Raw genomic sequence first — 22219 nt, 5'->3', positions numbered from 1 at the left:
TCTCGACTAATAGACAATTGAATCAGAACGGCTAACTTAGCGAGGCATTGACCCATGTGTTATTTAATTGGTGTTATTGTAATGTTTCAACCTTTTGGTCTTTAAATGGCCCCTAAGGCCTGGGTTAATGAAATAACAACACTATTTCTGTACGTGTGTTCGTGCATTTGTGCGTGCACGCGTGCGGAGCTGCCTGCATGGCAGATGACATCACTCAGCTAAGGAAGAGTCATTTGGGACACAACTGGCGAGATGAAGATGTGTTAAGCTTCACTCTTTAAATATAAATCCATCAATGCCTCTTTGTCTATCTGTGCTGGTTGTTAAATTACAGTAAAATAACTACAAATGCAAAATTGAACAAATAATTATATTCTCCCCATCTTGACAAGATGGTATATTCCCAGGTTCCGTATGTCAGCTGCACAGGTGCAATTCATTATTGTTAATTGTGTGTCAAGTTTACTAACATGCCAAGTTTAGCTGCACTTGAACAACCGTTCCAGGCTGCCATATCCAGACCAAGAAACTGTAGAAACAGGGGAAAAAATAAAATGTACTTCTTAAAATAAATGTATCATGCCTGTTGCTAAGGTATGGCAACACTTTGCGCGCGTGCAAGACACCAGTCATGTTGCCATACCTTAGCTTTTTCTCCACTGACGCCACTGGGTCTGGGACGTCCAATGAACAGAAGTGAGCACAAAAAAACACAGTTTGAGTGACAATAAAAGTTGGAAGCTGAGTTCTGAGTTGTTGGCGCGCACCATAGGCGTGCTTCGATGATAGATGAAGATTCCCATGACAACGGCACAGGTAAGTGTGCCCAGCAGTGAGATGGTTGTCGATACCTAGCGCAGGGTTCGAATAGTGTGTGCCAGCGGCCACGTCATTATAGTCCTTAGCGGCCATTTCTTGGGTAAAAACACAGGTGTTTCAATTGTTTAATTGCATAGAACTAATGCTTTACTCCAATCAGAACACCTGTGTAAGGCTGTGTTTACCCAAGAAATGGCCGCTCTTAGAACTACATTTGGCACACCTAAATCTACACTAAATCTACACTTGTCAATGAAAATGTATTTCGGCAGTGCATTGATGGTGTCGTAAAAGTTGATATTACACTTGTTTGCACTCTGAAAATAGCCGATCTACAATCTCACAAACCGTCACGTGCATTGTGAGCTTGTAAATCAGCTATTTTCAGAGCACACCCGAGTGCAACCAAACCTACAATTATTAGTGGCCAAGCCACGTAGTGGCTAAGGCCACTCATTGATATTGTACTTTCTCTTCTTCCGCCACTTTTTCTCTAGAGGCTTGACCGTGCAGTCGCTTTTTATGAAACTCGGCAGTATGGTAGAGGACTATGCCAAACTTCTAAAACACGAAGCTTGCAACAATTGACCAAAGGGAGGCGCTGTAGGAAGCCGTTGAAAATGCAAACTTTGAACAGGTATAGCTCATGCTCTGTTTGAGATACAGCCATGAAACCTGTATACACTTATCCGTCTCCTCATGCTGAACAACTTTCACACTCTGACTTTTGACCTCTGACCTTTAGATCTCCCACCATGAAAAACAGTAAAAATGTATCTCCTCCTGGGATTTTCGTGAACTTTGGACCAATACGGCCAGATCTATCTTGGCGGATGTTTTTAAAGTGAAACATATTTTTTTAATAATTAACTGAATATTGCAGTTTTATGCAATTTATTCTTCTGCCTCTAAATCATACATGCAAAGTTACATGTTCATGGCATTTGGCAAATATAGTCCAAATATCACAAACCAATCTTATTCCATTTGGCCAAAGGGGGGCGCTATACAAAGCATTGAAATTCAAACTTCAAACGGGCATAATTCATGGCTCGTTTCGTTTGAAGACATGCAACTTGCTTACACGTGTGCCTAGACTCAAGCAGAAGACATCTGTGTCTTTGTTAAGTAAGCTCCGCCCTTCGATTTTCCGCCATTTTGAGCATTTTGTAAAACGCATACATTCAGGAATTTTCGCGTCACATGCACAGAACTTTTTTTACATGACATTTGGACCAGATTTTGGATCAGATCCGATTTTTTTTAAATTGAAACATTCTTTTTTAATAATTCAATGAATATTGCAGTTTTATGCAAATTATTCTTCTGCCTCTAAAACATACATGCAAAGTCACGTTTTCATGATAAAATACTGTAGAGGGTTAGTCCAAATATCACTGAATCTTACCCCAATTGGGCGCTATATCATTTTGTAAGAAAAAAGAATTGCAGGAAAATTCCAGAAACACTCGCTTACATTTACTCAGATTAGTTTTACTCTGAGCCTCCAAAATATGGAAAAAAATCATTAAATAGCACTCTGCTATTAAATCATTGTTTAATAAAAGGCACTCAGTGTGTCAAGTACATTACATGAAACTTTTTTTTTTTTAAACATGACTGGTCAATTATGAGTGGCAGCCATAGTGTAGTGGTTAGTGCCTATGCCTCAAATGCGGAAGGTTGTGAGTTCAAACCCCACGTCAGGTGTAGTTGACTCTTTCATGTTGACACGTCTGATAAGGTTTTATATTAACACATGGGATGCCATCAAAGGGTTAATGGAACTCACCGGGGCGCGTGTGCGCGCGATGTGTGTGACGGGCGCACGTAGGATCGTTAATGTTCCAACGGCGATAAATATCTCAAACGCTTTGTTTGGTCACGAGAAGTAAACAACGGTCGCCATTTTACAATGAACGTGGACGGGGGCATTCTGCAGCCCTGTCTTCGCTGGCCTGCTGTGCGCGTCGCACAAGCCAGTGACGCGCGCACCCTATAGGGCCGCAAAGTGTTATGGGTAATGTAGTGTTTTTGCTAATCTGACGATAAAATAGTAATATAGATTATTATTGGTAGAAACGCCAGGAATGCCAATTTTGATATAAAGACATTTATGGCTATTTTCACAGCCAATGTGTTAAACTGTATGGGGCTGGCGCGACTGAAGAGAAGTCTGGTGGATACAATCCTGCCTGGTGTTGATATAAAAATAAAACCATGAAATTTGGTAGACTTGTACAGTTTGGGTCCCTGGACATTGTCTGATATGGAGCCTTCCCAAAAATGCCTCTCCTTGATGCTTATTTTAATATCTGCCATTACCAAATAATGTATTTTGAATCATAACTCCTGAACCAAGCATTATAATGCAAACTATGTGATGTCTACACCTATGTTGTGATGGCCAAGGATTACAATGATATCATGTACAGCATCATAAACTGTCCAGGTGAATAGTATCACAGTATTTTATGTCTGTTGCATATACAGTCTTTTGCATACATGTTGTGTCGAGGCCAATTTGTGCTTTTACCTATAACTCCACCGATTAGTGTAAAACTTTGTATGCATACTTCCCAGAGGCCAAGGGAAAACCTGTGCCCTGCATTTTTCACATTTGCCTTTTTTAGTGCCACCAGAAGGCCGACTGTATGTAAAACACATTCTTCGATATTACTCCTTCAGATTTTATCTAAAAATCACACAAATCAGTACACAGTATCTGTACAGTGATGTAATCATGACAGATTTGTGGCACGGATTTGTGGCACCCTTTTCACTTTGGCCGATTATAGAGCCACCAGGAGGCCAAAAAAACCTACCTTACCTGCCGGAGACCTGTTCTCAGTGCTCGTTGCTCACTGCTTCCAGTTTTCTTTTTTATTTCTTTTCCCACTTTTCTTGCTTTTCCTGCTTTTTTCCTCTGCTTTTTTCCTTTCCTACTTTTCTCTGGCTTGGCCACTTTATCGCTGCTTGCAGCTATATTTTGTCTTTTAGTTCGGCTGAATCTCTTCTCCACTAGTCCCTAAAACTTTTGTCTAGTTAAATCATATTTTTCCTTTCACAATATTATTTCGGGTGTCTTTGGGGCCTCACATTGGCTATGTTATGCTAACTCCAGGCAGTCAGTTCTGTTCATATTAACATGTTACTGAAGGAATTGTGACCAAAGGTCGCAGTTTACCATGAGAAATGTCACAGCTCGTCTCCGTCTGTCTGTGTCAGTCAGTCAGTCAGTCAGTCAGTCAGTCTGTCAGTCAGTCAGTCAGTCAGTACACATTTTTACAGTCTATGGGTTGGTTCCCTTGTCACTGTGACATCACAGGTGATATCACAGGTGATATCACAGTCCATATATGGGTATTCCACCGAATCCCCTTTATTTCCATATATGAAGATCCCTGATGTCATCGATATATATCAGTGGCCAGATGGCCAAAATATGGCCCATATCTGTGTAGCTGGTTCAGGTACATCTCCATGTATGGGCATACATATATTGATCATATTAGATCTTCAAACATGCCTCCAAATTCTTAGGGCCGCCGCTGCCAATGTCATCAATATTAAGGACATATCTGGGAATGCCCATATTTGGTAATGCCCATATATGGGCATTTTTTGACATAACATTTTTGACTATCATGCAGGGGTCTCCATATATGGGTAACTGGTGCGATATACATCACTGGCCAGATGGCCAAGAATTGCCACAACCTCACCATTTAGGGTCAGGTCGCATGTCGCCCTGAAGCGTCTTACTAGTGTCTGTGTGTGTGTGCGTGTGCGTGTGCGTGTGTGTGTGTGTGTGTGTGTGTGTGTGTGTGACAGCTGCGCTTCCTGACTGTCTACTCGCTCGGTATTCACTCTCAGCATGAATAAAAGTTGAATAAACATCTTTCACGTGGGAATAGGTTTAAATATTTGGACATTTATAGGTACTAGAAGCTCGGCCGCCCGAGTCGGCGACCTGGCCAACTCGGGAACAATGTAAATAGGGAATGAATGCCCTGCCCTTTAATGCAAACCCCATTATACCTGTTGTCATAGGATCCGTGTGTGTCCATTTATGCCCATATATGGAGATATCTGTCTGTCTGCGTCCATTTTATGCCCATATATGGAGATCTCTATAGGACCCGTATTGACCATCTGTTTGCCTGTGTCCATTTATGCTCATATATGGAGATATCTGTATCTGTCTGTCTGCATCTATTTTATGCCCATATATGGAGATCTCTGTATCTGTTTGTCTGTGTCCCTTTATGCCATTATGGAGATCTCTGTATCTGTCTGTGCCTCCGACTGTGTTGTAGACACAGTGCTGGTTCCCCCTTTAATGCAAACCCCATTATACCTGTTGTCATAGCACCTGTTTTGACCATCTGTTTGCCTGTGTCCATTTATGCCCATATATGGAGATATCTGTATCTGTCTGTATGCATCCATTTTATGCCCATACGCGCGTGCCGAATTTGAAATAGGGAATGAATGCCCCACCCTTTAATGAAAACCCCATTATACCTGTTGTCATAGGACCGTTTTGACCATCTGTTTGCCTTTGTCCACTTGTTCCGGAAAAGTCAGCTCCGCATAACGGGCATCCATTTTATGCCCATATATGGAGATCTCTGTGAATGCCCTACCCTTTAACTCATACAGTGCCAAACGACTTTTAGATCAACTTTCTCACTATGGACTTCCCTGCCAGACGACTTAAATCGACTTTTACTTAGAAAAAAAAAAAAAAAATCAAAAAAAATGTTTTGGACCCCATTAAATCTAGTAAACATGATTTCAATCGCGATTTTGCATGTTCCACCCCCATACAACCCCATCTTTCATACAGGATAGCCATCTTTGCTTACATAACATGTAAAACATAATGGCTATTATCTCAAGAATGCCTGAACGGATTTCCAATCTGTTTTTTTTGTTTGAAAGCTGTGAACAGCCTGCACAAACATGGTGCATGATCTGTGCATGGGCGTGCATGATCTGTGCACTATACATTACATGGAAGTCTATGGAGAGGGCTGGCAGGGAGAACCCAAAGAAGGCATATTTAATTGGCAGTAACTGAGTTAATGCAAACCCCATAATTCCTGTTGTCATAAGAGCCGTACGTAACCATGGCATTTTTTGTTGACTCATGTGGCCTTTTATGATGCGATGTCACAATGAGTCAGCTCTCGCGCCGGTTTCCTCAGAAACAGCCTGATGTCGACAATCATCTCCGAATCCGGAGATTCCGAACTTTTCGCGCGGGTTCGGGAAAACTGTGCATCGGGTCGGGCCGAGGCCCGGCACTGCACACCACGCCGCGGCGGGGACCGCACGTGCCGAATCTGAAGCCAGTGGGACGAACGGTTCTCGAGATACGCGGGGCACATACATACATACATACATACTCACAGAGATTTCTATCATTTATTGTAAGATGATAAAGGTATGATAATGTATGTGGGACTGTCAGTCCAAAATTTAAAAATTAAAAATGAAACTAGAAGAAGTGCTCTTCCGAGCACAGGTCTCCACCAGCCACGCGTCCTGGTGGTGCTATAATAGGCCAATGTAAAAAGGGTGGCATGTGTTCTTCACCAATCTTAGGCCTTTCATGGCGCCATCATGAGGCTGATTTGAACATTTTGTAGTGTAATTTCTTCCTTGGCCTTTTGCGAATTTGCGCAGCGTGCAAAATTTCATTACAATTGCACGCTGTTTGATTTGAGGCATTTTGTTTGAAACGGATCAATCCTGCAAAGTTTGGAGGCCAATCTTAGCCAATCAGGATGGAATATTTAATACAGGACAGATCCGTCTTGATCATATGACGGTAGAGATACTGTGTACTGATTTGTGTTCATTTTGGGTAAAATCTGAAGGAGTAATATCCAAAAATGTGTCTTACATAAGTCGGCCTCCAGGTGGCGCTATAAAAGGCTGATGTGAAAAATGCAAGGAAAGGGTTTTTCCTTGGCCTATAGGGAGTGCGCTTACAAAGTTTGAAACTGATCAGTGGAGTTATAGGTAAAACCACGAATTGGCCTGTTATAGCGACACAATGAGGCTGATTTAAAAAATTTGAAGTGGCATTTCTTCTTCATCCTAGTGGGAACGTGTGTACGCGATTTCATGTTAATTGCACTCTGCGTTTGTGATTTGAGGCATTTTGTCCAAAATGGACCAATCTTACAAACTTTGAAAGCCAATCTCAGCCAATCAGGATGGAATATGGACAATCAGAGAGATCCATGTCGATCACATGACTGTAGAGATACTGTCTACCGATTTGCGTGATTTTTGGACAAAATCTGTAGGAGTACTGGCCAAAGGGTAGTTTTGCACAAATTGGCCTCCTGGTGGTGCTAGAACAGGCCCATGTGAAAAATGTGGGGCAGAGGTTCTGAATTGGCATCCAGGGAGTGCGCTTACAAAGTTAGAAACTTGGAGTTATAGGTAAAACCACGAATTGGCCTGTTATAGCGACACAATGAGGCTGATTTCAAAAACTTGAAGTGGCATTTCTTTCTCGGCCTAGTGGGAATCTGTGTGCGCGATTTCATGTTAAGTGCACTCTGCATTTGTGATTTGAGGCATTTTTTTCAAAATGGACCAATCTTACAAACTCAAAATGGACAATCAGACAGATCCGTGCCGATCACATGACTGTAGAGATGCTGTCTACCGATCTGCGTGATTTTTGGACAAAATCTGTAGGAGTAGTGTACAGAAATGTGTTTTGCAAACATCGGCCTCATGGTGGCGCTAGAACAGGGCCATTTGAGAAATGTGGGGCAGAGGTTCTGAATTGGCATCCAGGGAGTGTGTGTGCTCATTTTGGCAGCGTCCGGGCCAAGCGTCCGGGCCAACGGCGCCGGAGATTGGCTGTACACAATCTCGGAGGACGGACGGACGGACGGACGGACGGACGGACGGACGGACGGACGCACGCACGGACGGACGGACGCACGGACGGACAGGGGCGAAAACATACTCTCCCCCTGCCTTCGGCTGGTGGAGACAAAAATAAAAAAAATAAAAAATAAACATTTGAAAAAAAGAGACCCCCAAAGGGATTCTTGACTATGGGAGCCCAGGGCCTCATCGTAGGAGAGGAACTCCACACTCTTAGGAACACAGTGGTCACGCTGGGGACTGGAACAGGAGTCCTCTGGACAACTGGTGCACTCCGCAGAGTCTTAACAAGGAGGAAAAATACGGCCATGCGTGAGCTACGAAAGGCTAGAACATCTCAGGTGGACATTGTAGTGTCCCGTGCTGTTTTTTAGGGGTGGATGGGGACTGCCCTGGCAATGCTGCCTGCTATTATGTCTAATATCAGAGTGGTAACAAGGTAGGTGGACCCTCCTCTCCATCTCTTTTTGCGCTTGGTTTACTGCATCACAAATAAAAGAGTAATAACAACAGATGGTCCAGGCATTCAGGGGTAAAAGGCAACTGCCAACACTTTCCAACCTCGGAAGGCCTTCATCAGAGCCGGCCTTTCCACCGTTTTACTCCTGAGTGCCCAGATCCTGTTTGATCGTGTTTGATCCGTGAGCACTTGACACTTTTAACTATTGTTACCTTGTATATCTCTTGTGAGCACCTGTGTTTTTTGTTTTTTTTTACAAATAAAACAGGTTTGTATATATTAGTCACCATGATGAATTCTTTTTATGTTTTGTATCAAGATGTACGTGCTATTGTCGCCCAACCCTCTGGGTAGAATAGACAGTACAGTAGCACCCTTGAGTCCCTTTTAATTAATGTTAGGGTGTTTTGAATCAATCTCTGGTGACTCATTTCATCGGCCTTGGAAATTAATTACTTTTAGAGAGCTGCTGTTCCATTACCCCTGGGCCAGATGCCATCCCTGGGAAACGCTCACCTGCCTCTGCCAACCAAGCTCACGTTTAACTTATACCCACCTGGGTATCGCCTGGCAAGCCTGCTGTTAGCAGACCATCAGAGACGTCGGCCTACCGATAGGACTCTGGACACCTCTGAACACAACATAGTTGCAAGAACGCCAGCGAGAGCACAGAGCTACGCCTACTGCTTTAGAAGCCAATCATATCATCACTCATATCACCGCCCTATTTTGTGTTTCTTTTTTTTTTTTTTTACACTCAAGTTGTTTACAGCCACGTTTAGCAAGGAAAGCTGAGGGATTACATCATTCTGGAGTTGCGTCAAGTGTTTAGAGAATGTTCCAGGCAATGCAGCTCATAAACATCCTGTTCCTCTAGGGCAGGGGTTTTCAAAGTGGGTGACGGGGCACCATGGGGTGCCGTGACGGCAGTCAAGGGGTGCCGCGAGATAATGTGATAAGATTTGGAATTTATTTGGACACTTGAAAAAATATTTAGTACCATTTTAAACTTGAAGTACAAAGTTATTTTCAGTCAGTTCTAACCAAAATGGCTATTATCTCAAAGTTTTCCTCGCAACATAATCACTAAAATATCGTCACTGTCGGGCAGAAACCTCGTATCTTCACGTTTCAAATGTGTACGTCTTTTGGTAAATTAAAGCTCTGCTTCATCATACAAGACTGTCGCACAAAACTAGTGAAAACAGCCGATCTACAAGCACACAACGCCTCGCGATGCAAGGCGTTGTGTGCTTGTAGATCTGCTGTTTTCACAAGTTTAGTACATTTTATAGATGATAAATACAAAACAAACGGTTTTGGACATACAAAGTTTCCACCCGACAACGACGATATGCTATAAATATAAGGTGCTGGGAGTGAAAATTATAATGTAGGGGTGCCTCAGATTAAAGAAATATTTATGGGGTGCCCTGAGACAAAATTGTTTGGGAACCCCTGCTCTAGGGCACTGGTTAAGCAATGAGTCGGGACCCATTTGTGGGTCGCAGACACATTTTTGTGGGTCCCTTAATTTTTTGTTTCCTACATTTTGGGTTTTGATTGTTATTATTTCAAAACATTTTCCAAAAACATACCCCCAAAAAGGAAAGATTTTCATGAATACAAAAAAAAGCAAGCTAAGTCCAAGTCATTTCATTAATAAATAAAATAAAATAAGAAATTCCATAAATTAGAAAACACATTTTGTGAAAATAGCCGATCTACAAGCTTACAACGAAGCAACACGTTGTGAGCTTGTAGATCTGCTGTTTTCACTAGTTTGGGTCCCTGGCCCGTCTTTCTTTTGGGTCAAGGGCTGGAAAGTTTGGGAACTCTAGGGGACACAAGGGATGACACTGACTGTTATGTTACACACACATTTGAAATGAGATGACCATGAAGAAATGTTTCAAAATCAGTTGTAAAAGCATACAATTATTATTATTGTCTCCACCAGGCCGAAAGGCATGGCCGAGACTATGTTTTGCATCTGTCCTTCTGTCCGTCCGTCTGTGTGTGGTTATGTCTGTGGACAGCTAATCTCCGGCACTGTTGGCTTGATCGCAGCGAAACTGGGCACACACACTCCCTGTGTGCATGCTAGAGCAGATCTGCTGCCCTAAAAATGTTCACATAGGCCTCTCATAGCACCACCAGGAGGCCGATTTTTTTTTTCTTTTTTTACAGTACTCCTACATCATGCATATACACTTTCAGATTTTTCATATTCCATCCTGATTGGCTAAGATGCATTGGCTTCCAAAGTTCTCAGGAGTGCTTCATTTTGGACAGAATGCCTCAAATCATGAACACAGCGTGTGATTACCATGACAGTTTGCATGCACTTTCCCACTAGGCCGAGGAAGAGATGCCACTTGATTTTCTTTTCAAATCAGCTTCATGGTGGTGCTATAAAAGGCCGATTTGCCTTTTTACCGATAACTGCACAGATCAGTGTAAAATGTAGGCACACTCCCGGACTAGAGGCCATGGAAAAACCTTTGCCCTGCATTTTCACATCTGCCTCTTGTAGCGCCACCAGGAGGTCGACTTATGTAAAAAAATAAATGATTTTACTCATGCGATCAAGACAGATCTGTTTGATTTCTCAAACAGAATATTCCATCCTGATTGGCCAAGATTGACCTATAAAGTTTGCAGAAGTGGCCCGTTTTTAACAAAAGTCTGATTGTGGTGAAACTTTGAACAAACACCCGCACTATGTTGAGGAACAAATGTCACCCTTTTAACATTACCCCATTATAGCGCCACCAGGAGGGCGATTTATCCGAAACCTTTTTGAGCGCTCCTATGTCTGGCTTTGTGTGTACTGTATGTCCCTATGTCCATAGTACGAGACGGCACACAAGACTAACGTCATGGAAAGTAAGTGTTAACCGACATCACCACAGCTGTCACGGGAAGAACGGTCCATACAAGGAGATATGCTTGCACAGGTTGTTGTGTTTGATACCATGCGGTGTGATTACTCCTACAAATTTTGTCCAAACAAATCGGTACACATTATCTCTATTCAAGTGATCTACAGGGATCCGTCCAATTTTTCATATCCAATACTGATTGGCGAATTCTGACAATAACTACTGTACCCGACCTGGTGGAGACCTGTGCTCCGACAATTAAGGCTTTTGGCAGACACTCTTAATCCAGAGCGACTTGTAAACTAAAGTACCGGTAAATCTTGCTTGGCTTAAGTACACTTTTTTCATGTAAACTTTTTAGATATTTCCAATTTTCAATACTTCTACTTCTACTTCTCTTTGATTCTTACAAAACATAGCCTACTTTCACTTTAGAAAAAAACTTTTTTATCAACTAATCAGGCTTTTATAAACACCCTGGATGGTTTTTAATTTGCTTGATTCAATATTTAGATATTTGATCCAATGTTATCAGGCCCTCAGGCCCTGGGCCTCTCCCCACACACATCCATTGTAACTTCAAATACGTGAGCAGGTCATGTTTTTTCGCTAACCTTTTTCATATATTTTTGATAATTCTTTGGGAAAATGGAAAAAAATTAAATACAATAAAAAAAAATGAAAACAGTTGTCTAAAAAACACGGCCAGCTCACGTATTAGGAGGGTAGAGTCACCAGAAAGAGAAAAAAAAGAAACAAATGTTTTTAATGAATCTATCATGGTTAAATGTAGTTTGACATTACAATGGTTGGGGAGAGGCCCTGGGCCTGGAAGCCCTGATAACATTTACATCAAATATCTAAATATTGAATCAAGCAACTTAAAAACGGTTCAGGGTGTTTATATTTTTGAAAGTGAAATATCCCTTTAACCCCTTCAGTTCTCTATATAATTCGGCCATTTGAAAACAGCACTCATCAGCTCCTCATCTGTGAATTCTGAAAATCTGCTCATCAAATGTAACTGAATGATGGTAAAAAGAAAACCAACACTGACAGGCCTATTGAGTGTTACTTCACATTGGTCCAATTAAATAGGGTTGGAAATCGGAATCGGCCAATATAAAAAATCGGCAGGTATGATATCAAACCGGCCGAATCGGTGACCGGCAGGTCACTGACATGAATACCGTTTTTATGCCAATTGTGTCTATGGCACTGCACAGCATGATGCTCTGGTCCTGTGACTAAAGTAAACATTAGCAAGTAGCAGCCAGTCTACTTAGTGGCAGCCTACATAATACAGATGGTGCTGATTACCTTTGCAATGTAAGGATATTCCATAATCCTGTGTTAATGTCGTCTTCAAAAAGAAGGGGGGGGGGGGGGGAGCATGCGTCACCTGCTTAGTCCAGATGGTCTTATTAGACTGGATATTGTCTGTGATTTTGGATATTGTACTATTGTGACTGATTTGGCATTAGTGTTCTTCTAGCTTATTGGTACTCAAATTGAAGTGTCTTGTAGGCCTACTTGGCCTGAAAAAAGGGTATTGGAGCAACCCCATTTCTAGTTTTTAGCTAAAGAAATCGGTATCGGGAAAATCGCTTTTGGCACGTCAGGGGGGAAAAGAACCTGTGTTCAAATGAATCCTGTGTTCAAATGAATCCAACATTCAGTCAAGCCCTACTTAAGTTTAGATCAAATAGATCTACAAGGCATCACATCCTGGCACACTTTGAGCTTGTAGATCAGCACTGTTATATAAATAGTATTAATCACAGATATGTAAACATGATGTAAATATTTATAAAAACAGTTATATTGAGTAAATGAGTTCATGAGAGGAATGTTCATCATTTTATCAAATTTATTTTGAAAATAAAAATCATTAAATGATTTCAAATGTATTATTTTGTTTTGCATGTAATAACATGAACTGAACAGACCTCTTAACATGTACAATAGTGAAAAAATAAAATAAAAATACAATCATTGGCCTAAACTAGTTTGGGCCCAATAAGCAGTGCAAAATAGAAACAAAACAAAAGTACTTTAACTGCTATAGAAAGGCAATTACAGTATAGTGCACATGTGTAGGCTACTGTATATTGCAGTGCAATAGTCCTGATTCACAACTTGCATGGTCCAACATTCATGAACATGGCTTACATTTGAACAAACACACATGTTCACAGACACACGCACGCACGCACGCACACACGCACACACGCACACACACACACACACACACACACACACACACACACACACACAGTGTTAATCTGTAGCCAGCCTGGTACGAGTTCTCTCCTAGTTGAATAAAATTGATTTGCCAACTAGGACACACTGAACAAACACTCTATGGCACTCAGAATATAGAGCCATCTATCGTAACAAAAATAATACTACCTGAGGTCTAACAAATAAATAAGTAGTATACTTATTTTAACAAAAATAAACCCTTTTTGGGTTTAACATGTAACATGTTACATTTTTTCTACAATTTTCTCAAGGAGAGACAACATTCTCTCCTCTCTTGCCTCTTCTCTTTGCGCTCTCTCTTCTCCCCTCTCCTCTGCCCTCTCCAACAGCTCCAGCACGCCATCACGCTGCTTCTTTGCTGGGACTGGATCCTGACTCTCTGATGGCACTGAATCAGGGGGGGGGCTGGAGATCAGAACTGGGAGGGTTTTCAGCCCAAGATGACTTCTTGACTTCCTGCACACATTGCAATATGTAGCAACTCATAATAATGTAATAACAGCTCATAAAGTAACCAGTAAGACTCCCTAATCGGGCATTAAAAAATCGGCCTGATGGTGGCGCAAAATGGGACAGATCCATGTTGATGACATGATTCTAGACATACTGTGTACCACTTAATAAGAGCTCATAATGTAATAAAAACAATCTTTTATGCATAGCTGCTCATACTGTTATATAAGTTCATAATGTAGCATATCATATTGTTGAGAAAAGTCATAATAATCAGTATGATGTCAATATCATGGTCAGTATCAGATACAATGACATTGACATGATAATGACATTATACCGGCCTGGCAGCGCGAGGGGGACACCTGGGGCTCATCCCCCTCACTCAGACCACCTGTCCCCATTAGCGAAAGATGCAAATACTTGAAAACAAAGGCGAACCACTAATTGCATAGTGATAGCAACCTTAAGCTCACGGATGGTCCCATTAGCCATTGAGTCCTATTGCCGGCGATGCATTATACATACAGAGCTTGGTACTGACATGCTACCGGCCATTATATTGACATGCTAATGACCATGATACTTGCCATGATACTTATTAAACTAACATGATACTGACCATGCTGTCAAGATATTTACATGATACTGATCATGGTACTTATGATTCAATCATGTCAGTGTCATGGTCAGTGTTGTGTTAGTAAAATGTCAGTATCATCATGACTATAATGCTATAGATGATATAGAACTTATGTAAGGCCTATGGACTTTGGTACTTTGACATTGATTGACATCAATATTTACAAGAAACTGACCATGATATGTTTTAGTTTCTTTGATTCTCACTGTTTCTCTCCTGTATGCTATATTCTTATTGTTGTTCAGCACTTTGTAACCTATGTTTTGAAAAGTGCTATATAAATAAAGTTATTATTATTATTAGTATTATTATACAGTCATACTATGATACTGACCATGATAGTGACAATGATAGGCCTAACATAATACAAGGGTTAAGTAGTTAAATACAATGAATCAAAACCTTAAAGGTCTTCTTCAGGTTCTCCCACTTTCTGGCTGCTCGGGCTGGGGACACCACATGAGTCATACCAATCTCTCTCAAAACAACTCTAGAAATGTAAAAAGACATTTGACATAAGACAACAATAATTTAAGATAATATTTTACTTCTATTGACGTTATGAATACACACATCGAAATAAGACATTCCTTCACAAGAAATTCATATATTAACTCACTCCCATCCAGCTGCAGCTGAACCTCGCAGCCCCTTGAAGAGATCATCACGCTCTCCCCGAGCACGAATGAACTTTCGCACATCGTCGTCAATCCCTGAAGAGAGAATTCATATTTCAAATATATCCCAAATAGTTTTAAAATAAAGGAGCGTGTTAATGTACAGAAGATGCTAGTGTTAGCAGCAAGCATGTTAACCAAGCTGGGTCGACTCGAGCCAAGTGGTCGCTAGCGGCTAGCCGTCGTGTTTTCTGCCCATAATGGCATAATATCATAACATGCATACATTACACACACAAAATAGCAATTTCTTACGTGGCAACAGAAAATGTATAGCCGACAGTAAACGGGAAAATACTTACATTTGTGATCGTTGCTTTCTTTCCGTGGTTCTGCTCCGGGCGTCTCCATATTGCATTCGTGTTTACTGTTTACCTGTGTCCTCCTGCGAGTTCCTGCAGCGTGCATGTGTGCACGTGCACACTGTATGTGCGTGCTCAAAGCGCGAGACAGCGGCCGCAGCGCAGTGCATTGTGGGGCGGTAGGGCTTGAATAGTGACCATCGAATGCACACTACAAATCCAAATGCATTGTGGGATACTTCAGTACACTATATTAGGGTACAAAAATGCTCACTATACATTCGGACACTAGTTCAAAATGTCGGAGCCCCCTTTTAGTACACTACATTAGAGAATAGGGTGGATTTCGGACGCAGCCATACTCTCCCCCATGCCTTCGGCTGGTGGAGACAATCAACAATAGAACATGGTATAATACAGGGGTTTCTGAATCAGTACTTAAATGTCCTAGGCTTATTTTCAATATCCTCATGACAGGCAGTGTGCAAACAATAAAGTCGTAAGACAATGTGCACATGAACCCAAGAGCAAATTCAGACAAAAAGCATATTGTCGTCGTTGTCGGGCAGAAATGCTGGGAGAGAGAGAGAGTCCATCCACCGTGTTCGATTGGTTGTCATATTGCCCTGACAACCAGTTCACTGTCCCTTTGGGCTATGGGAACCTAACGTACGTCATCACGTACAGGAACGCAGCGGATGTTTCAAATGAGTGAGTGGAAATATCTCTCACAGCAGCAATGCCCAAAACTTGTCTCTAATAGCAGAGCAAATCGAAATATAGGCTACTTGTGGATATACTTGTGGATAGACCCCGCTGGTGTAGGCCTACCTGCAGCTGTTATGAAGAGGACGATAATGTGTGTAGTGATACTATGCAGTAGGAACCTTATAGCGCTCAGTGCGCATGCAGCCCAGACTTATTGTTGTGTTACACTGTGTACTATACCAGCCGGCTTTCTCCTCCAGTAAACTTCAGTCCAGTCTATAAACCCAGTGTCTTCCTTGACTCAATAATACTTCAATGTGGACGCACCGCACCGGGCCGGCTATTTGTTAGTTCCATAGAGTTATATGTCGGTGCGTTCTCCAACTTCTCCTCAGCCTCGGTAACGTTGGCCACCGTGAACCGTGAAACAGTTTGTGCATTTTCCAAAGTTGAAATTGCTCTCGAGAGCCCGGAAGACGGATATTGAAATGATGATAACACTTTTGTTGTGATGAGACCGGCTATAATAATTGCAAAGCAATAATTATTGTCATTTTGTTTGTGTCTTAATGTAAACATGGTTGTTGTCTATGGATGCATGCCATGCACGCATTACGCACATTATGCATGTCGTCTGCTGATGTTTGAGACACGCAGCACTGACACTTTGGAGTGGAGGAAAGTTTGTATCTGTGCACTGTGTGTTTTGTTGTATGCACTGTGTGTGTTGTTGTAAAGTAAATTGGTCAACACTGGCTACTGTAGAGCAGCTCACTGACTCAGCATTGACAGCATTATTATTTTTCACACAAATATTTTCTGATGTGGTACTTGGTGTAAAAAGGTTGAGAACCACTGGTCTATATCGAGGCTATTTCTGCTGCCACGCAGACCTGTTTTAATCGTTTCTAACAATGTTTTACTTCAAAAAATGAATAATTTCCTGGGAAAACAATTTTGTGCACGTTCCTTGGCAATACCACTTTGAAAATGGTGACGGCACCTATGCATGGTTTCAGAGCTTATTGTAATACATACTTGGTGTGTATATAATGATTTACCTATTTTTGATCTTCAAATGCAAGATGGCTGCCAATTTTGAGCTCTAAAAGGGATTTTTTCCCCCTTCAAAATCATCACAGAGCCTTCATATTAGGCTCTAATGAAAGCTCTCTGCTCATAATGAGTTGAATAATATACAGTATAAGTACACAGAAGTAATCTCTCAGGTAAATAAAGTCTGTCTTTGTGTAAACAACAGTTGCTGATTTGCATTTTCCCATTGTTCTGTTTTGTTTTGGTTTTCTGTTACTCTGTTGGTACCCTTATTTTGCAGTATTGCTCCCAGTGTTTCCTGTCTGCCTAGTTACTGTTACCTGCCTTGTCTAGCAAGTCTTGTGATTGTGTCAGTGTTTCCACCTGTGTCTCTTAATCCCTCAGCCTATCCCAGTGTTGATTGTCTGTTGAGCTCACCTGTGTCCTGTTGATCCCTGTCTATTTAAGCCCTGTGTTGGCCCTGTGTTGTTTTCTTGTTTGTCTGTAGACCTTTGTCAAGGGAGGCTGTGATAGTCCATGACAAAATACACAATTATGCAATGTGCATTAGTGCAGTATGAGCAAGACACAATCCCAATAGATATAGAAAGGAAAGTCCAAGGCAAAGGTTGTCAAGTCCATTTGACATATCAAAGTGTCCAGGATACTGGGGAAGGGAGAATCATAGATTATAAAGCCCATACCCCTGGCTCAGTTTGCAATATAAAATAGATAATAATTATTATTATTATTATTATTGTAATGATATGAACCTGCATTAATAGGGAAGCTAACATGCATGGGCTCCAAAAAGTAGGCTATAATATAGCCTATTGCTAGGCCTATGTGATTAATGTTCCCTGGCCTACTGGCCTATAGGCTACTTTAGCATAGCCTACAATTACCCTACAATCCATGAAATATATATTTCATTCATGTAACCTAGGTCATATCATTATTATATGTTTTATTAGTGAAGCAGTGCACGCTATGATAGACTGGTCTATTACCTGTACAAAGACGCAATGTTGTTAAAGGTGATACACCATGAAATTTCACTTTTCCTATTTTAAAACCTTTTTTTGGGGTCCCACTAGCACCTATCCTCACAAAGTCCGATTTCTGACCGTTGTGTCTTTCTCTGGTTTTGAGAAGGCGAAGGTTAAAAGTATCCCACGGGTTCTCAAAACAGGCTATCCAGATTTGCTGCCGATTGTGATGTCATCTGCCGATTGTGACGTCATCATAAAAAAAATAACTTTTCAAAAAGATTTTTTTTTTCACAAAAAAATGTTTTTAATTTTTTTTTTCAATTTTTAAAGGATTTTTGGGGGGGTGGCGCAGTTCAGGCCAAATGTGGTACTGCAGCTGAAATGCTCTGAGAGCCATTCAAAAATGAGAGAGGCTCTCTATTCAGGAGTGGTAATTTAGCCTCAAACCTTTTGAAAAACGTTTTTGGGACATAAACAATATGACATAAATACTTTTTAAATGCATGGTGTATCACCTTTAAGTCTCCTGTCCCCGAACCTGGTCCTGATTGCCTCCAGTTTAGTTTGCTTGCTAGTGGAAGGCCCTTCGCTCATCTCGCCAGCTCCTCTGCTTGACATGTGGATGGCCGAGTGTCGAGACAAACCACTGGTTGACCCTCCTGTGCATTTTAATATTTTTTTGCAGGTCTTGCATTTAGCTTCACCCTCGTTTATTTTCGTAAAGTCATTCCACACAGGTGAAGGGGACGCCATGCTTGCACGGTTGGTGAAGATAATGTGGCAGGTGGCAGCAGGCAGCCTAATTGTCAATTGCCTCCTCAGCTGTAGTAGGCGTTAGTAATTAGTAGTAATTTCTAACAAGGAAAAAAAAATATATATATATATATATAACGGGATAACGGGAAACGGCTCATTTCCCGCGATGGAAAATACCTCCACTTTTCCCGGGAATCCCGCATCCCGGGAATCCCGGCATTAAACACTAGTGCTGACCATATAAGGACTTCCACCATGGCCCGTGTAGAGTATGGCTATAGTTATGTTATGATGCTTAGTTATGGTCAAAACAAAGGTTTGGGGAACCACAGTCGCTCTGAATTGAAAACGTCTGATAAATGCCTAGATTGTAACTATTGAACTCATAAAATGCCAGAGTCTTGTAGTAAATCAGTATCATACATATCCAGAAGCTGGAGACATAGGACTACCAGCATTAAGTGTTTGGGTCTAATGATCAAAACGAGAACATTCTAATGGTGTAAAAACAATCTATAAATAACTAAAGATTTCCACACTGTAAGGCCAGTAAGGGACAAGATGACCCCCGGCCACTTTCATTTTCATTGAATAAACCTTTAATGAGGGTTTAAACAGTTAAACAAAAGTAATACCAACCTCTTGTGAGGATCGACTTTGGGAGGGAGTCTCCGGAGTCTCCGTCTTCTTTTTAAGGTCGGATCGCTTCAAACCTGTCCAGATGTCTTTGTTCTTCTGAAAGAGCTTTTTCTTGTCGACCATTTCCTTGAAATTATCTGGAAATACACAAATGTAAAGAGCCATTCTCAAAATAAGTCATTCCAGTGCAAAAGAAACATGAGCTTGCAGATTTGTTAGCTAAGCCCTTAGATGAATGGTGGGGGCGTTCCCATTTGAATTTTCAGAGCCATGCAATAGGCACTATGCACAGCAACCATATTGGAACATTTGGCCTCTTTACTTATTTCACAGGTCTCAGCAATTAAATACATTCAGCTGTTCCATTCTGGTCTGATTGAGTTCTTGTCTCACTGGAAACACTTCTACTACACAAGTATTCTCAACCTGAGGTCCGGGGACCATAATGGTTTTGAGGGGGTTCCAAATGGCCTCTTCAGGGCCATTTGAGATATGTTTATATGAGAGACTTAAATGGTTTCTTGTGCAAATACACCCTACACCCATTGTAACTCAAGCAAATTGAAAACTGTTCAGGGTGTACGATAAAATAACCAAAGTTTATTTGAAAGTGAAACATCCCTTTAAGTGCTGCATTTAACTTGTAATATTTGCAGTATATGCAGACATAGAACAGTGCAAAGTGTATGCAAACTGAAATATCACCTAAAATAAATATAAAATAAAGATAAGTGGGGGAAAGTACATTATTTAGGTACTGTGAGGGATATTTTCTTTTTTTTTTAAAGAGAAAACAAATGTATCGTCTAATCAGGCTTTTGGGGAGATCAAGGACATCTTTTCCCCCTCCGAATACATGAGCAGGCAGTGTTTTTTAAATAACCTTTTTAATTTATTTTTTAAAATCTTTTATTGTATCTAATAATGTTCATTTTCCCAAAAGATTAGGAATCAATGAAAAATATCAAAATAACGCGACCTGCTCACGAATTCAGAGGGTGTCAGGACTCAGGAGTCACCAGAAAGAATTTGTTTTCATTGAATCAATCATGGTAAAAATGTAGTTTGAAGTTCTAATGGGTTTGTATAGGAAGGTCCTGGAAGGGGGAAAACGTGGGGAAATTAATATCAAATATCTAACCACTAACTTTTTTTGAAGGTGAAATATCCCTTTAAGTACACTAGAGTTATTTGTACTTTACTTTATTAGATCCAATTTGAAAATAGCTCATATTGTGAGCTTGTAGATCTGCTAGTTTATTTTTACACACACACGCACGCACGCACGCACGCACGCACGCACGCACGCACGCACGCACGCACACACACACACACACACACACACACACACACACACACACACACACACACACACACACTCACACAGGGCCAGATGACATTCAATGTTATGATAATGGTTTCCTGTGGAAATAAGCTTAGTCTTTTCTAGGATCTCCTTTTAGTAGACCTTGTACCAGTGAACTGTATAAGTCTTCAATCAATCAATCAATCAATCAATCAATCAATCAATCAAACAAACAAACAGTATAATCTGCAATGTGAAAAATGATTAACCACGAGTCCACTGCTTACCTCCGAGGAGAAGAATCTTGGCAGGCATGGTCTGCGGGCCTCTCCTAGTCTGAAACTGGACCTCAATCCAGTCGTCCTCGTCGTCCAGGTTTGGCTTTTTGGTAATCTGTCTTTGAGCGTTAATTCTGTACTCTCCTTGAATAATATCTGTGTCCTCAACACTTACGTTCTTATTTTGGAAATAAAAAAGTCCATATCTGAAGCGAGACATGCTGACACGACGTCGGTTACTTTGCACGTAAGTCAGGTGAGCGAGGTTAGTTTGCAGTTTGCACGGCGTCGGCGACGGTTAAGTTTTCGCGGCTGCTCGCAGTTACGTCTGATTATCTGAACACAGGAATGCACGTCACAGGGTTGCCAGGTCTTGCATAAGCATAACTATGCACGAGAAGGATGAAATAATGATACACAAACGGCCCCAAACTTACAGCAAGGTAAATATATCTTAACACTTTGCCGTCCGAAATAGAATGGTGGTTGGTAGATTAGCCGTGAAATTTCTATTATTGTATTGTGATCTGAGTCATAATATTATGTTTATAAACATGAGCCCGCCGCCCCTCCTTCTTGGACAGCGCCGTTGTTTTTTCTTTTTTTCCCCCCCAGGTCATTAGCTCACCGTGATTTTCTCGATCTCCGTTGGGATAGAATGGGGGTTTTGGCCGATCATCGATCTCCCCGTGCGTTTCGCGTGCGCGATCCGTTCACGTAAATGTCCCCGCAAATAATCCATGTGTGACTCAAGAACAGAACTGAAAATTTTCGCTAGCATAGCCCCAAGCATGGCTGCAGTAGGAGCACTAGTGTACAGACAGCAAACGGATGGCTGGGAGTAGCCTTGGAGAAGGAAAGGAGCTGACGTCACCTCTGCTTCATGTCAGACCGTGCATGAGCTATCAATGCACGAGTGGTGACTAGGGAAGGTTAGACGATCGCCGATTTTCGGATCAAAATCATTTATTCCGGTTTTAATGACAAAGTCCGGGAAAGTACGGCGTGGCTGAGACTCCTTGCTGGGATGTGCGATACACTACGGTTTTAACATTAAGGGGCTCCCCGTGGCTTACAAAG

General features: G+C 41.4%; 1 protein-coding gene across 1 annotated transcript in view; it reads right to left on the bottom strand.

Annotated features, from left to right (window-relative positions):
* Positions 1-21359, bottom strand: part of LOC308293687 (extracellular calcium-sensing receptor-like) — a gene marked incomplete at both ends in the record, with an annotated part of 42614 nt that extends 21255 nt beyond the window's left edge. The window contains 5 exons of the mRNA XM_080736282.1: positions 13629-13738; positions 14144-14197; positions 15066-15159; positions 19556-19692; positions 21149-21359. Coding sequence (XP_080592408.1) covers positions 13629-13738; positions 14144-14197; positions 15066-15159; positions 19556-19692; positions 21149-21359 — 606 coding nt within the window. The remainder of the gene's footprint in view (positions 1-13628; positions 13739-14143; positions 14198-15065; positions 15160-19555; positions 19693-21148) is intronic.
* Between the last annotated feature and the right edge of the window lie 860 nt (positions 21360-22219).

The sequence above is a fragment of the Nannobrachium achirus genome, assembly GCF_963921795.1.
Source record: "Nannobrachium achirus genome assembly, chromosome: 11".
Lineage (NCBI taxonomy): Eukaryota > Metazoa > Chordata > Actinopteri > Myctophiformes > Myctophidae > Nannobrachium > Nannobrachium achirus.
This window is presented reverse-complemented; position numbering and strand designations above follow the sequence as displayed.